The 19,147-nt window shown below is 45.0% G+C and overlaps 1 protein-coding gene across 13 annotated transcripts in view; it reads right to left on the minus strand.

Annotated features, from left to right (window-relative positions):
• The window catches only part of nrxn1a (neurexin 1a), a 1,388,176-nt gene that overhangs the window by 709,664 nt on the left and 659,365 nt on the right, over nucleotides 1-19,147 (minus strand). For all 13 annotated transcript variants that reach the window (XM_055639808.1, XM_055639806.1, XM_055639818.1 and 10 more), the window contains one exon: nucleotides 984-1,422. In XM_055639808.1, the coding sequence (XP_055495783.1) occupies nucleotides 984-1,422 (439 nt within the window). The remainder of the gene's footprint in view (nucleotides 1-983; nucleotides 1,423-19,147) is intronic.

The raw sequence follows: 19,147 nt of genomic DNA on the forward strand, positions 1-19,147 counted from the left end.
CAAATGGTTAATTTTCGTCCATCATGTTGTGCAGCATGATATTGTTACAAGCTACTTCACACAATTGTTATTCCTAAATACATCAGACTCACTTTCTTCTGACTTTCTGGGTAGACTCATGCATTAGCTATACGACTAGAAATCATGACCAACTACCCTTGGCTAAAGTCAACTACTTTTATATTTTTTGTTAATATATGCACAAATACTAAGATGCACATATTAAATTTGCATAATTTCCCTATTTTTTTTCAAGGGTTGCTTCATCCACACTGCCTGGTTTTAGCTGTTCAACCTGTTTTTAATGCCTGCTCTATCATCTGTTAAACAGATAAATTACAAACCCAACTGAACATATTTGGTTTTTTTTAAATACAAGAATTATGGAAACACTTCCAAGTAGGAATGTCCTGTCAACTGCAGACAGATGTCCCTTAGCCTAGATATAGCTGCCATAATTTTGACTGAAGGTCTTGGTGTAAAAATTGCACAGTGATACAATCCAAGCAGTAATTCCACAACCATAACAATGGTGACCTCTACATTTAACACATTCACCGAGGCTAATGACTTTCCAGTGAAGTGCAGAGGTTTAGAATGTAACTATGGCAAGATATGCAAAATTTTAGACACATGTAAAGACAGGCATTATCAACTTTTCAATGAATTTTGATTTCCACCAATTCTGCACCTTTTTCCAAATGCCAGCTCTATCCACAGTTTTTTTTCCTTAAATTAATGCCTTCACCTGCCTTTGGACTTACCCGCAAATACTATGTTGTGTGTCACACATCTGTCTTACAGGAACTTTAGGCTGGTGTTTTTAAAATAGGGTGGACAGAGGTTTCATCCACAAACTCAACATCAGAAACACTTGAAAAATGCCAAAACCGAAGTGTAATACCTCAATGTTTTTTGATTTCTATTCCCCTCTCAATTTATTTTGTGGTCTTAGAAGAATAAGGGATAATAGAAAGTCATACCTGATCTTCCATCTCTCTGAAAATCCACGTGATACCAGTCCCCATCGTTCACTTTTCTTTGAGTGGCTTTTGTTTTAATAGCACCAGATCCCATATCTAGCAGAAGGTATAAGTGTCCATCTAGCATTTCAATGGCAAAAAAGTCCACCTTTACTATTCGTGGATTTTTAGCATCTTTTTGGTGTCGTGGCTTGCCATGGCTAAAAAGGATCAGTCCATTTGGCTCAGTGGTGCGGAAGTCAAAAGAGATCGATCCTGTCTTTTTAGCATTCCACTTTGGTAGCGATATATATGACTCGGGGGTTTCAAATGTGATTGGGTCAAGTGTTGCAACATTCTCACATTTGAATGCCACCATTCCATGAATCTTCATCTTGCGATCACCTTGCTTTGCAAGTCGTGATAATTCCAAACGGACATCATTGTTTTTATAAACAACCTACAAGTGAAATAGCAATGTTAATGAATGCATGAATTCTTCAAGAAACTAATTTCAAACAATCAAACTTATCAATAAACCATGAGAGTAAAGATTAAGAAACATGTGCACTGACAGCAGAAAAAAGCAATAATTTCAAACAATCAAATTTCCCATTATCAATAAAAATGGAATCATGAGAGTAAAGATTGGAAGAAAACATGTGCACTGACAGCAGAAAAACAAAGCAAGGGTCAAACTCACCAATCAGGGGAGGAGGCGGGCCGACTGCAGGCAACGAGCACTGATTTTCAGATGATCAGACGCTGCGTAAGCCATCGATGCGTATGCCTGACAGGCCGTGGCGTGGAATTTTTCGGACTGCAGCTTTTTGGAGCGAACCAGGGCCAAATGGCCTAAGTGGAACCTGCACCTATTTTGTCGTGCTAGATGTTTCGCTGTTTCTATTTACATGTTCACTGGGTAATGGGTAGGGAAGGAGCCAGTTAAATGTTGGATTTTTGCCCCTGGAAAGGCATTGAACATGTTGTAAAATTGAATTACTGAATTCAATGGAATACATATATTCCCAGATGAAGTTCAAAGGCATGTTGACTGTGGCCATGCTGTTTACCTAGTTATTTTTCTCGAGAGAGAGAGAGAGAATTCAGATTTTGATAAAATCAGCAGTAAAACGTTGCTTATTCCTTCGCTCCATAAATGCTGCCTCACCCGCTGAATTTGTCCAGCTATTTTGTCTACCTTCGTTTTTTCTCGCATCTGCAGTTCTTTCTTATATTCAAGAGGGAGTTAGATAAGATCAGTGAATCAAGGGATATGGGGATTACTGTTTTAGATGATCAGCAATTCTTACTTGCAGGCCAAATCTTCCAATCCTTCCTTCCATTTTTTCATGGAAATATCACCAGGTGTGAAACTTCCAGATTTTAGTTTAGTTTAGTTTAGATTACAGCACAAAAACAGGCCCTTCTGCCAGATTTTAGTTCAGTTTAGTTTAGATTACAGCACAAAAACAGGCCCTTCTGCCCACCGGGTCCACACCGACCAGCGATCCCCACACATTAACACTATCCTCTCACATGAACACACTAGGGACAATTTACAATTTTACCAAGCCAATTAACCTATAAACCTATACGTCTTTGGCGTGTAGGAGGAAACCACCGCACCCAGAGAAAACCCACGCAGTCACGGGGAGAACGTACAAACTCCGTACAGACAAGCACCCATAGTCAGGATCGAACCCGGGTCTCTGGCGCTGTAAAGCAGCAATTCTACCGCTGCACCACAGTACCATCCAGATTCTAGCCAAAACTTTAAAATGTAAAATTGTATTAAGAGCAATGTGTATTAATTTAGGTGATGAGGAAATGGGGTAGGGCTGGGATGCGAGATGTACAATATTTAAGACCTCTGCTTTCATGCAGAGGAGACGCCAAGGATGCACAATGCTCTCGGGACTCAATCAAAATGCTGGTTAGTGGCAGAAGACTCAAGCAGTTGCCATGGCATTCCTGTTACACAGTAAATAGGTAAAAGATTTATCTTTTTTTCCATCAGCACACATAGACACTGTTTATCCATTTTGATATAATATTCTCTGAGGTATTTTATACAGAGAAAGACGTTGTTGAGAATAATAATGGTCATGAAATGAGGTGGAGAATGAAAATCTCTTCCTTCCAGAGAAATAATAACTAATATTGATGGCAAAGGTTGTTGAAGACCAGAAGTATTGCAAGTTCCCAAATATTTTCATAGCCTTTCCAGTCATTTATTTTCTCATCAATATCTGAGGTACTTGAGGGTGGATGGGTGGGGAAAATAGGTTACAGTGACAGATGCTGCCTGTCCCGCTGAGTTACTCCAGCATTTTATGTCTACCTTAGATGATTCACACATTCAGGTTAAGGATGTGACATTCTTACAGTGAGTCCAAGCTGCAGCAAGATTGTAGTCACGTTATTTTGCTTGCTCAACAAAAAAAGATAAGTATTCCAACTAGATGAAGGCTGTGAAGTTAGTGGTTCACTTTATTGTCACAAATACCTAGGTACAGTGAACGTCCTTTTTTTGCATTCAATTGAGTACAAATCTTATTATACACAAACACAATCTTACCTGAGCACAGTAGTGTAAGAATGGTAAATTGCATAGAGGCAATAAATAAGAATCCCCACATTACATGCACCATTTACAACCTTTAGCATCTGGGATAACGTATGAACCAACATTTGTGATTTTGAATGAACTGCTTCATTAAAACAAGTCTGGAATGTCTTTGTCACATGGCCAGCATCAAATGTGACAGCCAAGCCCAATGAAGACTTTCTCAAGGGAGAATACTACCATAGTGGTGGGATTACATTACGGGTTAGTCAAGTCAAGTCAAGTCAAGTCAAATTTATTGTCATATGCACAAGTACAGTGAGAAACAGGTACAATGAAAATCTTGTTTGCCGCAACATCACGTTCATATAAAGTAGCTGGTGGTGTGCGACTTCAGGCTTCTGTACATCCTGCCAAAGATTAGGTCGGTGGGGGCTCTGCAAGACGACAGCCCTGCCAGTAGCGTGTTCGTTTTTTCTATTCTTTTTGGGTTTTTTTGTGTGTTTTAATGTATGGTTTAAATGTTTCTCTGTGTGTCTTGTGTGGGTGGTGGTGTGGGGGGGTTAGGGGGAAACCGCTTTGGTCGACTCCTCCATGGAGAGGCAACTTTTTCTATGTTGCCTCCCCCCGTGGCCTAACATCGAGGATTGGTGCGGCCTTTCCCGGAGACGCGCTCAAGGCTTCAGTTGTGGGCGCAGCGTGGACTCTCATTGTGGAGCGGGAGAGCCCTCACCGGGGCTCGCCGGTGTGGAGCGCTCCGTTCGCTGGCCCGTGGCAGCCTGAAGCCTGCAGAGCTTCAGCCGGCACGCCGTACTGGGCCTGCGATCCCTTGTTGGGGACACGGGAGGAGAAGAGCTCTGACGGACGGCCCATGGCCTACTTCTACTGAGGGCACAGTGTGGACTTGCCATCAGGAGCAGGGTCCCTCGCCGGGGAGCTTCGACTGCCGGCCCTGCGATCTGCGGTGCTTCCGGCTGCGGCACAGCGGGAACTTTAAATCTTCGACCGCCGGCCTGCGGCCTACACCAACCTTAAGCCGCGGTCTCCGGTGGGGAAGCACCGTTTCAGGACTTACCTGGACTTTTACCTGTCTTCTCATCTGGACGCCCGCAGTGGCGGCTGCGGAGGGTTGAAGTCCCGACCACGGAGGAAAATGGAGGAGGACTGGCCAAATGTTGTGCCTTCCACCACAGTGATGAATGCTGTGGTGGTTATTTATGTTCATTTCATATTGTGTTTTTGAGTGTTCTTTTTCATTGTACTGCTGCTGGCAAATTCATTTCACTTGCACTTTATGTGACTGATTGATTGATTGATTGATTGAGATAGAATCAAGTAGGATGGCCCAGGTGATGGGGATCCCTTGATTATAGATGCTGCCGTTGTCTGGCAGTACCTCACATTGATGCTTTCAATGATGCGGAGGCCTGTGTACGTGATGGACAGGGCTGTATTGACCATTCTCTGCAGCATTTTATGATTCCGTACCAGGCCACAACACAGTCAGCCAGTCTACTTTCAACCGTAAATCTGCAGAAGCTTGTTGTAGTATTTGTTAACATGCTGGCTCTCTTCAAAAGTCTAAGAAATCAAAGATCCTGGCACACTTTCTTTGTTCATTTCTATGTGCTAAGCAAAGGATAGGTCATCCAAGATATTAATGCCAAGCAAATTGAGCTGCTAACTCCCTCCACTGCTCATCCACCAATGAAAACTGGTACATGGTCTCCTGATTTCCCCTTTCCAAAATTAACATTAGTTCCTTGGTCTTGTTCCTGTTGAGAGAAGGGTTGTTGTTGTGGGCCCACTCAACCAGGTGCTCTATCTCTCCTTAGCGATACAGGAGTGAGATTGGACAGCTACTGTTATGCTAGTGCACCAGAATACAAGTTGCTGCCTCCGAGACTGATGAATTGTTGAGGTTGCTTTTCGACTAGCCTGTACAATGCTGAAGGATGGAATTGACCTGCAGTTGTCTGGGGAGCTGCACATGCCAGGCATCTGACGGTCTCATAGGAGGCAGTTTCAAGCTCCCCAAACAGAAGCTCCAGATACGCAGCCAGCAGATGCGCCCAGAATCAATTTGCATAGATGGAGGGCGGGCAGCCTAGTGGGATTGGCTTGTGGCATCCCAAGAACTGACTAAAACATCATCTGGCACTGATCTTCATGTTGTGCGACGAGATTAGAGTAGATAATAAGAACAGCAAACATAGAAAGTAAAATGCTGTGATCATATGAATTTCTTCTAATAAAAGAGAATGAACACTTACTTTTAACAGGGCTGGAAAGGGAGCATTTAAATCAGGGTTACTCCCACAGTTAGATAATTTGCCATTTCATTATCAAGTAGTGCTAAAACTTTACTGGTGCGCATATGCTTCTGGAAAGATAGTATAAAATATTACCATTTGTAGAAGTGTGCAGAAGGAGGTCCTGGGAGAGGTTACAAAGGTAGACTCTGATAAATAGATAAGATCATTTTATAGATAATTTGGAGTCTCGTGGTTTTTTAAGCTGTCTTTCAGAAGACCCATGAGCCACTGCAGTTCTGATACACTTCTGATTCCAAAGAAACTGGGACCACTGCCTCAAGTTTCAACATGCACAGATCACAATACGGAAACTAGACCATATTACAAACACCTTTCTATTAAAAGCTGAGTCTCACGTTGTGAGTTGACACAAGAGGTACCCCGAGTGAAAGACTCGTGGTTGTGTACGAGATTGCAAGTGTATGATCAAGAGTTTAACCGAGTTCCCACGGGTATGACAAGTTTGCCGTTTACTTGTCATTTCTGCGATGTTCCAAGTTTGTCTCCCGAGTTACTCTTGAGCCAATCCTGATTGAAGGTTTGTTTTAATAAACAACAGTGTTATGTTTTAATAAGCAACAGTGTTAAAGAAGACCTCTCCATCCTGTGGCTTTGTTTTAAAGATAGAATTCAGCGCGGCCGCATCTATTGATGTGACCTACAAAGGGAAAATGCGCACCATCCAATGCCAGAGCAGTTATACTTATGATTTGTTTGAAACACACAGGTTTGATATGTTTTAATTAAATTTACTCCCATGTCTGCACACTGCGGGAGGACGGGAGATTAAATCTTTGAATGTGAACGGATGTGCACATCAGATTGTTGTGAGACGGAGCTCAGGGTTCGTCTCCTGAGCTGCTTTGGTGCCCAGGCGTGAGTTGAGATGGAGAGAGGTTGGGTTGGGGGGGGGGGGGGGGAGGGGGGTGTCATTAATCTGTCTGGGGTGACATGGCTCTTGGGTTAGGCTGGGATCATTCTCTGCGGGATGATCTTAGTGCGGGAGACAAGTGTAGGAGAGTTGTACTGACTGTGTGGGCAAACACTTTGGAAGTGATTGCCCACCAGTCTTAAAAGCCGCTGGAGTTGTTGTTGGCTGCGGGTCTCTGGGTTCTCCGTGCTTGCAGTGGGCCTGGTGGACCTGGGGGTCGGTGTCCCGTTGGTCCTGACGTCTCCGGCCACCCCCCTGGACAGGAGCTGGAACTGGGAACTGTACCGCCCTTGCCCCCTCCCTCTGCAACTGCAAACACCCCCACTCTCCTGCTCACCCACCCCACCCCTCCCCCCCTCCCTGTCCCCCCATCTCCCGTCCCGTCCCGGCCCCCTGGGAGACTGAAGGGAGCGACTGCCCCGGGGTAAATGGCACTGACCTGCTGGCATCGCCGACGTGAAGACAGTGCAAAGCCCCCGCGCCGGTGCAATGGGCGGGGAGCTGGAGAGAAATTTTAAACATGTTTGATTTTTTGCAAGGGTTGTCAAGTTTCACGAGTACCTGCCGTTAGCGCCACGAGTCTCTAAGTTGCGTCCACGAGTTCCATACGTTAATTGTACGTTATTACCGCAAGTTTTAACTCGGGGTACCTCTTGTGTCAACTCGCAACGTGAGACTCAGCTATTAAGCAATGAAATATCACAAGTTCTAGAGTCAGGGCTCTCGCTTAACTTTTTTTCCCTGTTGCCTAGGGCAACCTAGGCAGCTTTTTAGGTTGCCAAATCACAGTTTAGGTGGTCATTTAAGACGGCTTGCATGACACGTGCGATAATGTGCTCGAACGAAGTACGTAGTTACCAGTCAGAATTATGGTCAATGAAGCTTTCACATATTATTTATGCTTCAAATAAAGTCACAAACTAAATATATTCACCAATCAAGACATGATATATACCACAATGACATGCAGCAAAATTACAATACCGTATCTCATCCCTTTTACACATTGCAATGAATGCAATTTCTATTATCTCTTTCCACTTCCAAACAAAAATATGGTTATTCAGCATATGGTCAACCTCGGTGAGATCAAGCGCAGGCTTGGCGATCGCTTCGCACAACACCTCCACTCAGTTTGCAATAACCAACCTGATCTCCTGGTGGCTCAGCATTTCAATTCCCCCTCCCATTCCGAAACTGACCTTTCTGTCCTGGGCTTTCTCCATGGCCAGAGTGAGGCCCACTGCAAATTGGAGGAACAGCACCTCATATTTTGCTTGGGTAGTTTACACCCCAACAGTATGAACATTGGCTTCTCCAATTTCAGGTAGTCCTTGCTTTCTCCCTCCTTCACCTCCCATTCCCAGCTCTCCCACAGCCTACTGTCCCCGCCTCTTGCTTTATTTTTCCCGCCCCCCCCCCACCCCTCCCGGCATCAGTCTGAAGAAGGGTCTCGACCCGAAACGTCACCTATTTCCTTCTCTCCAAAGATGCTGCCTCACCTGCTGAGTTTCTCCAACATTTTCGTCTGCCCATTCACACAAGTTCTGTTAACCCACTTTCCTCACCCACTCCCTACACATTAGGGACAATTTTACAGAGACAAGTTAACCTACAAAGCCAATGCATCTTTGGGATGTGGGAGGAAGCCCACACGCTTGTAGGGAGAATGTGCAAATTCAACACAGACAGTGCCCGAGGACAGGATCGAACACAGATCCCTGGCGTGTGAGGCAGCAAGTCCACCAGCTGTGCCACTATATTTTATTTTCCAACACCCAAAAAATTATACGTTGATAACTTTGGTTACTAAAAAAAAGAAACTATCCATTTTTAGTCTTAAATCTCTAAGTGACGCTATGTCCCCCTTTACAGCTACTGTATGTTTTAATTCAATTCAAGGCTATTGGGGCAGTACATTGGCCATAAATTTGCTGCCTAAAATTGCCAGAGACCTGGAATTGATCCTGAATATGGGTGCTGTCTGTATGGAGTTTTGTTTTCTCGTTTATAACATTGTTTACAGAGTACTATGTTTACATATTCTGTTGTGCTGCTGCAAGTAAGGATTTCATTGTTCTAACTGCGACGTGAGAGAATAAAACACTCTTGACCTACGTCGCTGATGTGTGGGATAGAACACGAGTACGGGTGATCGGTGGTCGGCGTGGACTCGGTGGGCAGAAGGGCCTGTTTCCACGCTGTATCTTACTAAAAACTAAATTAAACTAAAAACACTAAAACCAGGGGAAATGTAAAGAAGGGTTTCTACCCGAAACGCCATCCACATTTTTCTATCCAGAGATGCTGGATGCTCCATGGAGTTCCCCCGCACAATTAAAGCATAATAATAATAATAATAATATTTATTTATATAGCACTTTTAAACAAAATCACTTTGAACCAAAGTGCTTTACAGAGATTGATTAAACTAATTGAATAGATTAAATGTCAATAAATCCATACAAAATAAAAAAGAAAAAGAAAAAGAAGGCACAGAACAGTACACTAAAGAAATCAACAAGAAACGTCCCCCCACAGCAGAATTCACTGTGAGGGAAGGCACTAAAAATATCCAGTTCTCCCCCTCATAGTCCACCCGAGGTCGGGGTCTATATGTGGCCTCCTCAGCCAACCCGATGTTTTCAGGCCCTCTGCCGCGAAGCTGGATCATCGGCGTCGGGTGAACATTCTTCAGCGGCCTGGACTGAAGCGGCCGCTTCCTCCCCGAAGACTGCAATGTCCAAAGTTCTCAGGCCGCGCCGGCCGGATCTCCGACTCTGGCGATCTCGGATGCCAGGCCCCGCGGTGTTGTAAATCCAGTGCCGCCCGCCCGCGGCTGGACGCTCTGCAGCCGCAGCTCAACGATGTTGGTGTCCCAGCATTTGCACCGCCGGCGAAGCTGCAGTCCCGGCAGGAAACGCCGCTCCAGCGCTGCTCCAGCTCGATGGTAGGCTGCACAGAGAGGACGAAGATGCGGTTTGGAAGAAAACCGCATCTCCGACCAGGTAGGACTGGGATTAAAATAGTTTCCCCCTTCCGCTCCCCCCACCCACCACATAAAAGAAGACCTCCAATAAACATTCTATACGGACAGGACTAAAAATAAAAATAAAAAAGGGTAAAAGGACGGACTGCAGGAGGAGCAGCCTTACACAACGGCGCATCACCCCTGCAGTCCGCATAGCATAGTCTTCACCCTACCATAGGTACCAACCAGATGCAACTAAATTTAAGGTAGCTTTTTTTACCCCAAGAACCCTTTTTTGCTTAAGTCCAAGTCAAGAGTCAAGAGAGTTTTGTTGTCATGTGTCCCAGATAGGACAATTAAATTCTTGCTTGCTGCAGCACAACAGAATATGTAAACGTAATACAGACCAGGAGATAAATATTCAGTGTGTCTATATACTATAGACCATATATATACACAATAAATAAACAGATAAAATGCAATAGGCTGTTATTTTTCAGAGTTTGGAGTTTGGTGGTGGTGGGTCCATCAATTTAAATTCCATTTTGAATATTTTTGGAGGATCAGGAAACCAAGAATCAAGAGTTACTCCAGGGAGTTACTGCAGCTCCAGGGAGTGATTCTGCGTTGTTTTTCAGCGGTCGCGGTGAGGCAGCAACCGGACAGCAATGGCGGCCAGAGCTCCCACAATGCAAAGGGAGGGAGAAAGTGGCCGACGCCGACCAGTTGCCGTGGCAGTGCGAATGTGTAGGGCCCCACGGGTGCTCCTGGCAGTGAACCCCAAGAAGGCTACCGGCCCAGATGGAGTCCCTGGTAAGGTGCTCAAAGCGTGCGCCCACCAGCTCACTGCCATCTTCACCAGAATTTTCAACCTCTCCCTGGCCCAGGCAGTTATTCCGTCCTGCCTAAAATCAGCCACAATCGTCCCTGTGCCGAAGAAGTCTACCATCACCAGCCTTAATGACTACCGTCCTGTGGCCCTCACTCCGGTAATCACGAAATGCTTCGAGAGGTTGGTCCTCCAGCACATCAAGGACTATCTACCACCAGACCTCGACCCCCACCAATTCGCCTATCGCCAAAACAGATCCACAGAAGACGCCATCACCGTAGCTCTCCACTCTGTGCTGAGCCATCTGGAGCAGGGGCAGAGCTACGTCCAGATGCTCTTTGTGGATTTTAGTTCAGCCTTTAATACAATGCTCAGAAAACAATCTGGCTCTGAACACCAGGAAAACAAAAGAGCTCATTGTCGACTTCAGGAGGCACAGCACCAACTTAGCCCCCCTACACATCAACGGCGAGTGTGTGGAGAGGGTCAACACCTTCCGGTTTCTCGGCGTCCATATCGCTGCTGACATCTCCTGGACGGACAACACGACAGCGGTCATCAAGAAGGCTCAGCAGCGGCTGCACTTCCTGAGGGTCCTCAGGAAGCACAACCTGGACTCTAACCTGCTGCTGACCATCTACCGCTCGTCCATCGAGAGCCTGCTGACATACTGCATTACAGCATGATATGGCAGCTGCACCATGGCAGACAGGGAGAGGCTTCAGAGGGTAACCAGGACAGCGCAGAGGATCATTGGCTGCCCTCTCCCCTCCCTGATGGACATCTACACCTCCCGCTGCCTTAGCAGGGCAAAGAAGATCATCAAAGACAGCTCCCATCCTGCGTTTGGACTGTTCAACCTGCTGCCCTCTGGAAGGCGCTATAGGTGCATCAAATCCAGGACAAACAGACTCAGGAATAGTTGCTTTCCGAGAATTATATCTACTATAAATTCAAATTCACACATGCACTGACTACACCGCCCAACACGGACTTCCATCTGTATATATGTATATATGTATGTAGCGCCGCAGAATTTGTGCACCTATTCCCCCCCCCCCCCCCCCCCATCTCCCTTCTGTTTTTTGTTTTTTCTGTTTCTTGTTTTTTGTGCTAAATTGTATGTATGCACTGAGTACGAGCAGCTTTCAGTTTCACTGTACATGTATAGTGACAATAAATGGCATATCTATCTATCTATATCTATGTGCTCGGCGGCCGGCCGTGCCGAGCAAAGATGTTATAGTGGAGCGGACTGTAAGTTTCCATTGGCACCCGGGTAACCGCTAATCTCGAGCCCTGAGAGTGTTTAAGTTTCATACGCATTGGTCCAGAACAATGAAATTATTACTTGCCGCAGATTTACAGGCACATGAACGCAACACAACAAATAACTATACAATAGATTATCAATTATTCTACATAAATCAGACCAACACTGCAAGCCACAGTATGCTGTGAAATATTAAAATGGTAAAATCCATTGTCATTGAGTGATACGACTATGCGATAAGACATTGTGATATGATAGGATTGTGGTTATGGTAATGCAGGGTGGTTCAAGAACCCTGGAAGAAACTGTACTTGAATTGGAGATAGTGGTTCTCAGGCTTTTGTACCTTCATCCCGGTGGTAGCAGTGAGATAAAAAGGTGGCCAGGGGGATGTGGGCGTTTGATGATATTATCTGATGAAGTGCTTCCTGTTAATCCCTTCCATGGTGGAGATATTAACAGGAGTGATTGATCAGGCAATGTTTATCACTTTTACAGCCTTTATTCTTGAGCCGTCTAATTACCATCTCAGCAGATGAACCAGGCTGAGATGCACCTGATCAATATATTCCCCACTGTACATTAGTTAAAGTTTGATACAGCATTCGGTGACTTGCTGAATCTCCTGAAACTTCTTGGCAAGGAGAGGCTTTGATGAGCGTTGTTTGTGATTGCATCAATGTTCTGGGTCAGGACAGGGAGATGCACCTGCCTTCTTTGCTGTTCAGCTTATGAAAACAGGTGCATGGTCCCTCAGCTATCCCTTCCTGAAGGCAATCATCGGCTCCTTAGTTTTGTAAACATAGAGAGCAAGATTAATGCTCTTGTATCACTCAACTAGATTATCGATCGATCTCCTCTACTCTCGATTAGGATTTCCCATTATGCATCCAAACATGGTAGTATTGTCTGAAAATGTATAATGGACATTGAGGCTACATGGCATTCAGAAAATGTTCAGACCCCTTCACTTTTTCCACAATTTGTTACTTTGCAGCCTTATTCAAAAACTGACTAAATTCATTTTTTTAAATCATCAATCTACACACAATTTCCCATTATAAAAGCGAAAACAGATATTTAGAAATGTTTGCAAAGTAATTAAAAATAAATAACTGAAATATCACATTTACATAAGCATTCAGACCCTTTGCTCAGTACTTTGTTGAGGCACCTTTGGCAACGATTATAGCCTCAGGTATTCTTGGGTATGACACTAGAAACATGGCACACCTGTATTTGGGTAATTTCTCCCATTACTCTCTGCAGATCCTCTCAAGCTCTGTCAGGTTGGATGGGGAGCATCGATGCACAGCTATTTTCAGGTCCGTCCAGAGATGTTTGATCGGGCTCAAGTCCGGGCTCTGGCTGGGCCACTCAAGGACATTCACAGACTTGTCACAAAGCCACTCCTGCGTTGTCTTGGCTGTGTGCTTAGGGTCGTTGTCCAGTTGGAAGGTGAACTTCAAGAGTTCAAGAGAGTTTATTGTCATGTGTCCCTGATAGGACAATTAAATTCTTGCTTTGCTTCAGCACAACATAACATAATAGGCATTGACTACAAAACACATGAATAAATAAACTGATAAAGTGAAAATAACAAATAATGGGTTATTAATATTCAGAGTTTTGTCCGAGCCAGGTTTAATACCCTGATGGCTGTGGGGAAGTAGCTATTCCTGAACCTGGTTGTTGCAGTCTTCAGGCTCCTGTACCCTCTACCTGAAGGTAGCAGGGAGATGAGTGTGTGGCCAGGATGGTGTGGGTCTTTGATGATACTGCCAGCCTTTTTGAGGCAGCAACTGCAATAAATCCCCTCGATGGAAGGAAGGTCAGAGCCGATGATGGATTGGGCAGTGTTTACTACTTTTTGTAGTCTCTTCCTCTCCAGGGCACTCAAGTTGCCGAACCAAGCCACGATGCAACCGGTCAGCATGCTGTCTACTGTGCACCTGTAGAAGTTAGAGAGAGTCCACCTTGACAAACCGACTCTCCGTAATCTTCTCAGGAAATAGAGGCGCTGATGAGCTTTCTTGATGATTGCATTCTTGATGATAGTTTCTCGGACCAGGAACGATCTTCAGAGATGTGCACACCCAGGAATTTGAAGCTCTTGACCCTTTCAACCATTGACGCGTTGATACAAATGGGGCTGTGGGTCCCCCTCCTACTCCTTCCAAAGTCCACAATCAGTTCCTTGGTTTTGCTGGTGTTGAGGGCCAGGTTATTGTGCTGGCACCATATGGACAGTTGCTCAATCTCTCTTCTATACTCTGACTCATCCCCATCAGTGATACGCCCCACAACAGTGGTGTCGTCAGCGAACTTGATGGTGGAGTTCGCACTATGACCGGCTACACAGTCATGAGTATAGAGTGAGTACAGCAGGGGGCTGAGCACGCAGCCTTGAGGTGCTCCCGTGCTGAAAGTTATTGAGGCTGACACATTTCCACCAATACGAACAGACTGTGGTCTGTGGATGAGGATGTCGAGGATCCAATTGTAGAGGGCTGCGCAGATACCCAGTTCTGCCAGTTTGGTAACCAGCTTGGAGGGGATGATTGTGTTAAATGCCAATCTTCCGCCCCAGTCTGAGGTCCAGAATGCTCTGGAGCAGGTTTTCATCAAGGATCTCTCTGTACTTTGCTCTGTTCATCTTTCCCTCGATACTGAGTTGTCTCCCAGTTCCTGCTGCTGAAAAACATCCCCACAGCATGATGCTGGCACCAACATGCTTCACCGTAGATATGGTATTGGCGGTGCCTGGTTTCCTCCGGACGTGACGCTTGGCATTCAGGCCAAAGAGTTCAATCTTGGTTTCATCAGCCCAGAGAATCTTGTTTAGGTGCCTTTTGGCAAACTCCAAGCGGGCTGACATGTGTCTTTTACTGAGGAGTGGCTTCCGTCTGGCCACTCTTCCATAAAGGCCTGATTGGTGGAGTGCCGCAGATATAGTTGTCCTTCTGGAAGGTCCCCTCATCTCCACAGAAGAAATCTGGAGCTCTGTCAGAGTGATCATTGGGTTCTTGGTCACCTCCCTGACCAAGGCCCTTCTCCCCCGATTGCTCAGTTTGGCCGGGCGGCCAGCTCTATGAAGAATCCTGGTGGTTCCAAAGTTCTTCCATTTTAGAATGACGGAGGCCACTGTGCTCTTTGGGGCCTGCAATGCTGCAGAACTTGTTTTATACCCTTCCCCCGATCTGTGTCTCGACACAATCCTGTCTCGGAGGTCTCCGGGCAAATTCCTTTGTCTTCATGGCTTGGTTTCTGCTCTGACATACACTGTCAACTGTGGGACCTTATATAGATAGGAGTGTGCTTTTCCAAATCATGTCCATTCAATTTAATTTACCACTGGTGGACTCCAATCAAGTTGTAGAAACATCTCAAGGATAATTAATGGAAACAGGATGAACCAAAGCTCAATTTTGAATGTCACTTGTGTAAATGTAATATTTCAGTATTTCCCTTTTAATTACTTTGCAAAAATTTCTATACACCTGTTTTCACTTTTTTATTCATAACAAGAGGATTTCAGTATAGGAGTAGAGAGGTTCTTCTGCAGTTGTATAGGGCTCTGGTGAGACCACATCTGGAGTATTGTGTCCAGTTTTGGTCTCCTATTTTGAGGAAGGACTTCCTTGTGATTGAGGTAGTGCAGCGAAGGTTCATGTGATTGATCCTTGGGATGGCGGGACTGTCATATGAGGAAAGATTGAAAAGACTAGGCTTGTATTCACTGGAGTTTAGAAGGATGAGGGGGAATCTTATAGAAACATATAAAATGGACTGTACAAGTTAGATGCAGGAAACACATCCCCTTGGTTGGGTGAGTCAAGAACCAGGGACCACAGTCTTAGAATAAAGGGGAGGTCATTTAAGACTGGGGTGAGAAAAAACTTTTTCTCCCAGAGAGTTGTGAATTTATTGAATTCCCTGCCACAGAGGGCAGTGGAGGCCAAATCACTGGATGGATTTAAGAGAGAGTTAGATAGAGCTCTTGGGGCTAGTGGAGTCAAGGGATATGGGGAGAAGGCAGACGTGGGTTATTGATAGGGGACGATCAGCCATGATCACAATGAGTGGCAGTGCTTGCTCGAAGGGCCGAATGGCCTCCTTCTGCACCTATTTTATATGTTTCTATGTTTCTATTATGGGGTATTGCGTGTAGATTGATGATTTAAAAAAAACGGATTTAATCTCTTTTAGAATAAGGTTGTAACATAACAAAATGTAGAAAAAGTTAAGGAGGCTGAATGCACTGTATGTCTGGCTGTACAGCCATGGGTGGAGAACGAGTGTAGCAGGCAGCTGAGCACACAGCCTTGAGATGCCCTTGTGCCAATAGTCAGTGGTGTTGCCAATTTGTACTGACTGAAATCTGCCGATGAGGAAATCCAGGATCCAATTGCATAGGGAGAAGCAGTGATATAGTTCCCCAAGTTTAATGATGAGTTTGGAAGGGATGATTGTATTGAACGCTGACGTGTAATCAATGTAAAACAGACTTTTAGTTTAGAGATACTGTCCATGCAGAAACAGGTCCTTCAGCCCACCAGGTCCGCACTGACCAGCGATCCCAGCACACTAAAAGGCCTGACCCACTTGGCCGTCATTTGCGCCTCATTTACGCGTCATATGTAAAATAGGTCGACGTGTTGTTATGTACGACATCGCGCGCAAATCAAGCGTCAGCACAGCCGTCTGGTGCGCGTGACGTAATTAGAATAACATGGTTATTCTGACGCATGGTTACGGACGTCGACGCACAGTGACGTAACTATGCGTCACCACGCGATACAAGTGTGATGTCGGAACGCCAACGTGCGACACCAATGCGTCAGTGTGCAAACGCGATACGTCACGCAGGTGGCGCACGAGGATTTTGTTACACTACGAAATCCTGCAGAGCCGCTCGATACCATGCGCCTCCGCATGCGATTCCACGCCTCACCATGTGCAATGCGTGCATCACCCACGCGCACTCCACGTGTCATGACACGTCGACCTAATTTACATACGACGTGTAAATGAGACGCAAATGACGGCCAATTGGGACAGGCCCTTAACGCTACCTTACACACACACAAGGGACAATTTACATTTATACCAAACCAACTAACCTAGTTGGTGCGGAACTTACAAACTCCATACAGACAAGCACCCGTGGTCAGGATCGAACCCAGGTCTCTGGTGCGGTAAGGCAGTAGCTCTACCTCAACGCCACCGTGCCATAGGCACATGTTCCTATTGTCGGACATACATGTTCCTGTTGCCATAATGGTCCAGTGCAGAGGAGCGAGCCAGCGAGATTGCATCCACTGTCGATTTGTTGTGACAGCAGGCAAACTGAAATGGGACCAGGTCAGTGCAACGGTAGGTGTTGATTTGTGCAGCAACCAACCTCTCAAAGCCCTCCACCACATTGCATGCGAGTGACGTCAGTGGGAAGTCATTGAGTAATGGCACCAGTATTATGGATGACCTCTTTAACACGTTGATTTTTTTTATCTCTGTACTCTACAGGTGGTATATACTTTGTTTTGATTCCTTTCTGCTGGTCTTGATAGGACAACAAATGATTGAATGGTACATTGCCACCCATAAACTATGGCTATATCCTCCTTTAGAACTCATGGAGGATGCACAATTTGCAGAAAATCTTCCGCTAGAATGGAAAATTCTACATTATACAAGTTACATACGAAGTGATAGCAATCCATTCCATTAGGAAGATGTAGTAGCAAGAAGCCCTGCTGACTGGGGATCCTGTAAATTTGAAATAAAAATAGAAAATGCTTGAAATTGTTAGCAGGTCAGGACATTTCTGTGGGAAGAGAAAAAGTGTTTCAGATCAGAGGCCATTTGTCAGAACGCATTGTTAATCAGACATCATAACACATGACAGAAGATGCGACCTAAACTGCTCTGTTTTCCCACTGTTTTCTGGTTTTAGTGAGCAGGAGGAATTTATAATGCCCATGGGGTTCATCTCCACACATTGGGGAAATAAACAGAAATAAAACTGACCAATTATGGTTGAGCCTTGATTTATTGCCAAATCAGATGAATTCCCCAATGTTTCTGTTGTGATAATTACTGGATGAATGTGAACTGATGTAACATCATGGATTCCCAATGGTTGCTTCAAGTGTGCAACCAGAAACAATTGAATCTATATGTCAATTTCACAGCCAGAACTCCTCAGCCATTTGACATTGGCTGGTATATTTTTGTTCACCTCTGATGTTGCTCATTAGGTGAAATGCATCCTTCTCATGCAAACCTCCTCACTAAAGATCTATTTGGTCTGTAAAAAACTCTGTTGGTGGAATGTTATAGATTTCAAGATTAGTCCATCTTATGAGCAGCCAGAGACAAGTGCAGTTCTGCCCATTTGGAAAATTGGTGAAAAATTATGATTTTTTAAATCAGTAATATCAGTAATCAGGGCATATTTTTTTCCAACATTTACAGACCACAGTTTCTCACAGAAGTATATGTTACCTGCCGCAAAACTAGAATGTGAATGCAGCTTCATGGAGAGTCACTCGAGAGCCACCATCCAATACTTAACATTTAATTCATTTTATTTGCAATTTAACAATAAAGTCAATGGGCATAAAGGGAATAAGACAGGGAACACTGTGATTTGCTAAAACAGCATTCTGGAACTAAATAAATCTAGAATAATATTGAAGTAATGATACTTTATAGAAATACGAGAATTAATTGACTACTATGTAAACTTTGACGAAAGCCAACTTTACCATACAGCATTTATGAAAACCCAAATTGTTAACTAATCAAATTTTTACAATTTACTTACATTTCAATAAACCAATTGGCATTATACTTAGACTTAATTCCTCCTACACTGTTGAGTGCATTGGGCAGCAAGCTTTCGCCACTCTGTTCGTCTTCCGTCTTCCACCCTCGATAGGTCAGCGTCCCAGGCTTCCAAATCATTCTGGAATGTTCGTCTCCTTGTGGCGGCGCGACTCACCCGTTGCAGCGGCCCCTACAGCCTGTCTGTCTTTTTATTTTTTGTTTAGTTAAATGTAGTGTTGATGTTTTTTAATACTGGTTTTAAATGTGTATATGTGGGGGGGCGGGGGAAACTGTTTAAAATCTCTTCCCTGTCCGGGAGACCCGACCTTTTCCCTGTTGGGTCTCCGTTGTCGTTGGGGCCTAGCACCGTGGAGCGGCCTCCAACCTGAACGACCCGGGGGCTCGGGAGACTGCGGAGCTGCGGGCTACTCACCATCGTGGGGCTGGCCGGCCTCGGAGCGTG

The sequence above is a fragment of the Leucoraja erinacea genome, chromosome 8 (assembly GCF_028641065.1).
Source record: "Leucoraja erinacea ecotype New England chromosome 8, Leri_hhj_1, whole genome shotgun sequence".
Taxonomy (NCBI): Eukaryota; Metazoa; Chordata; class Chondrichthyes; order Rajiformes; family Rajidae; genus Leucoraja; species Leucoraja erinaceus.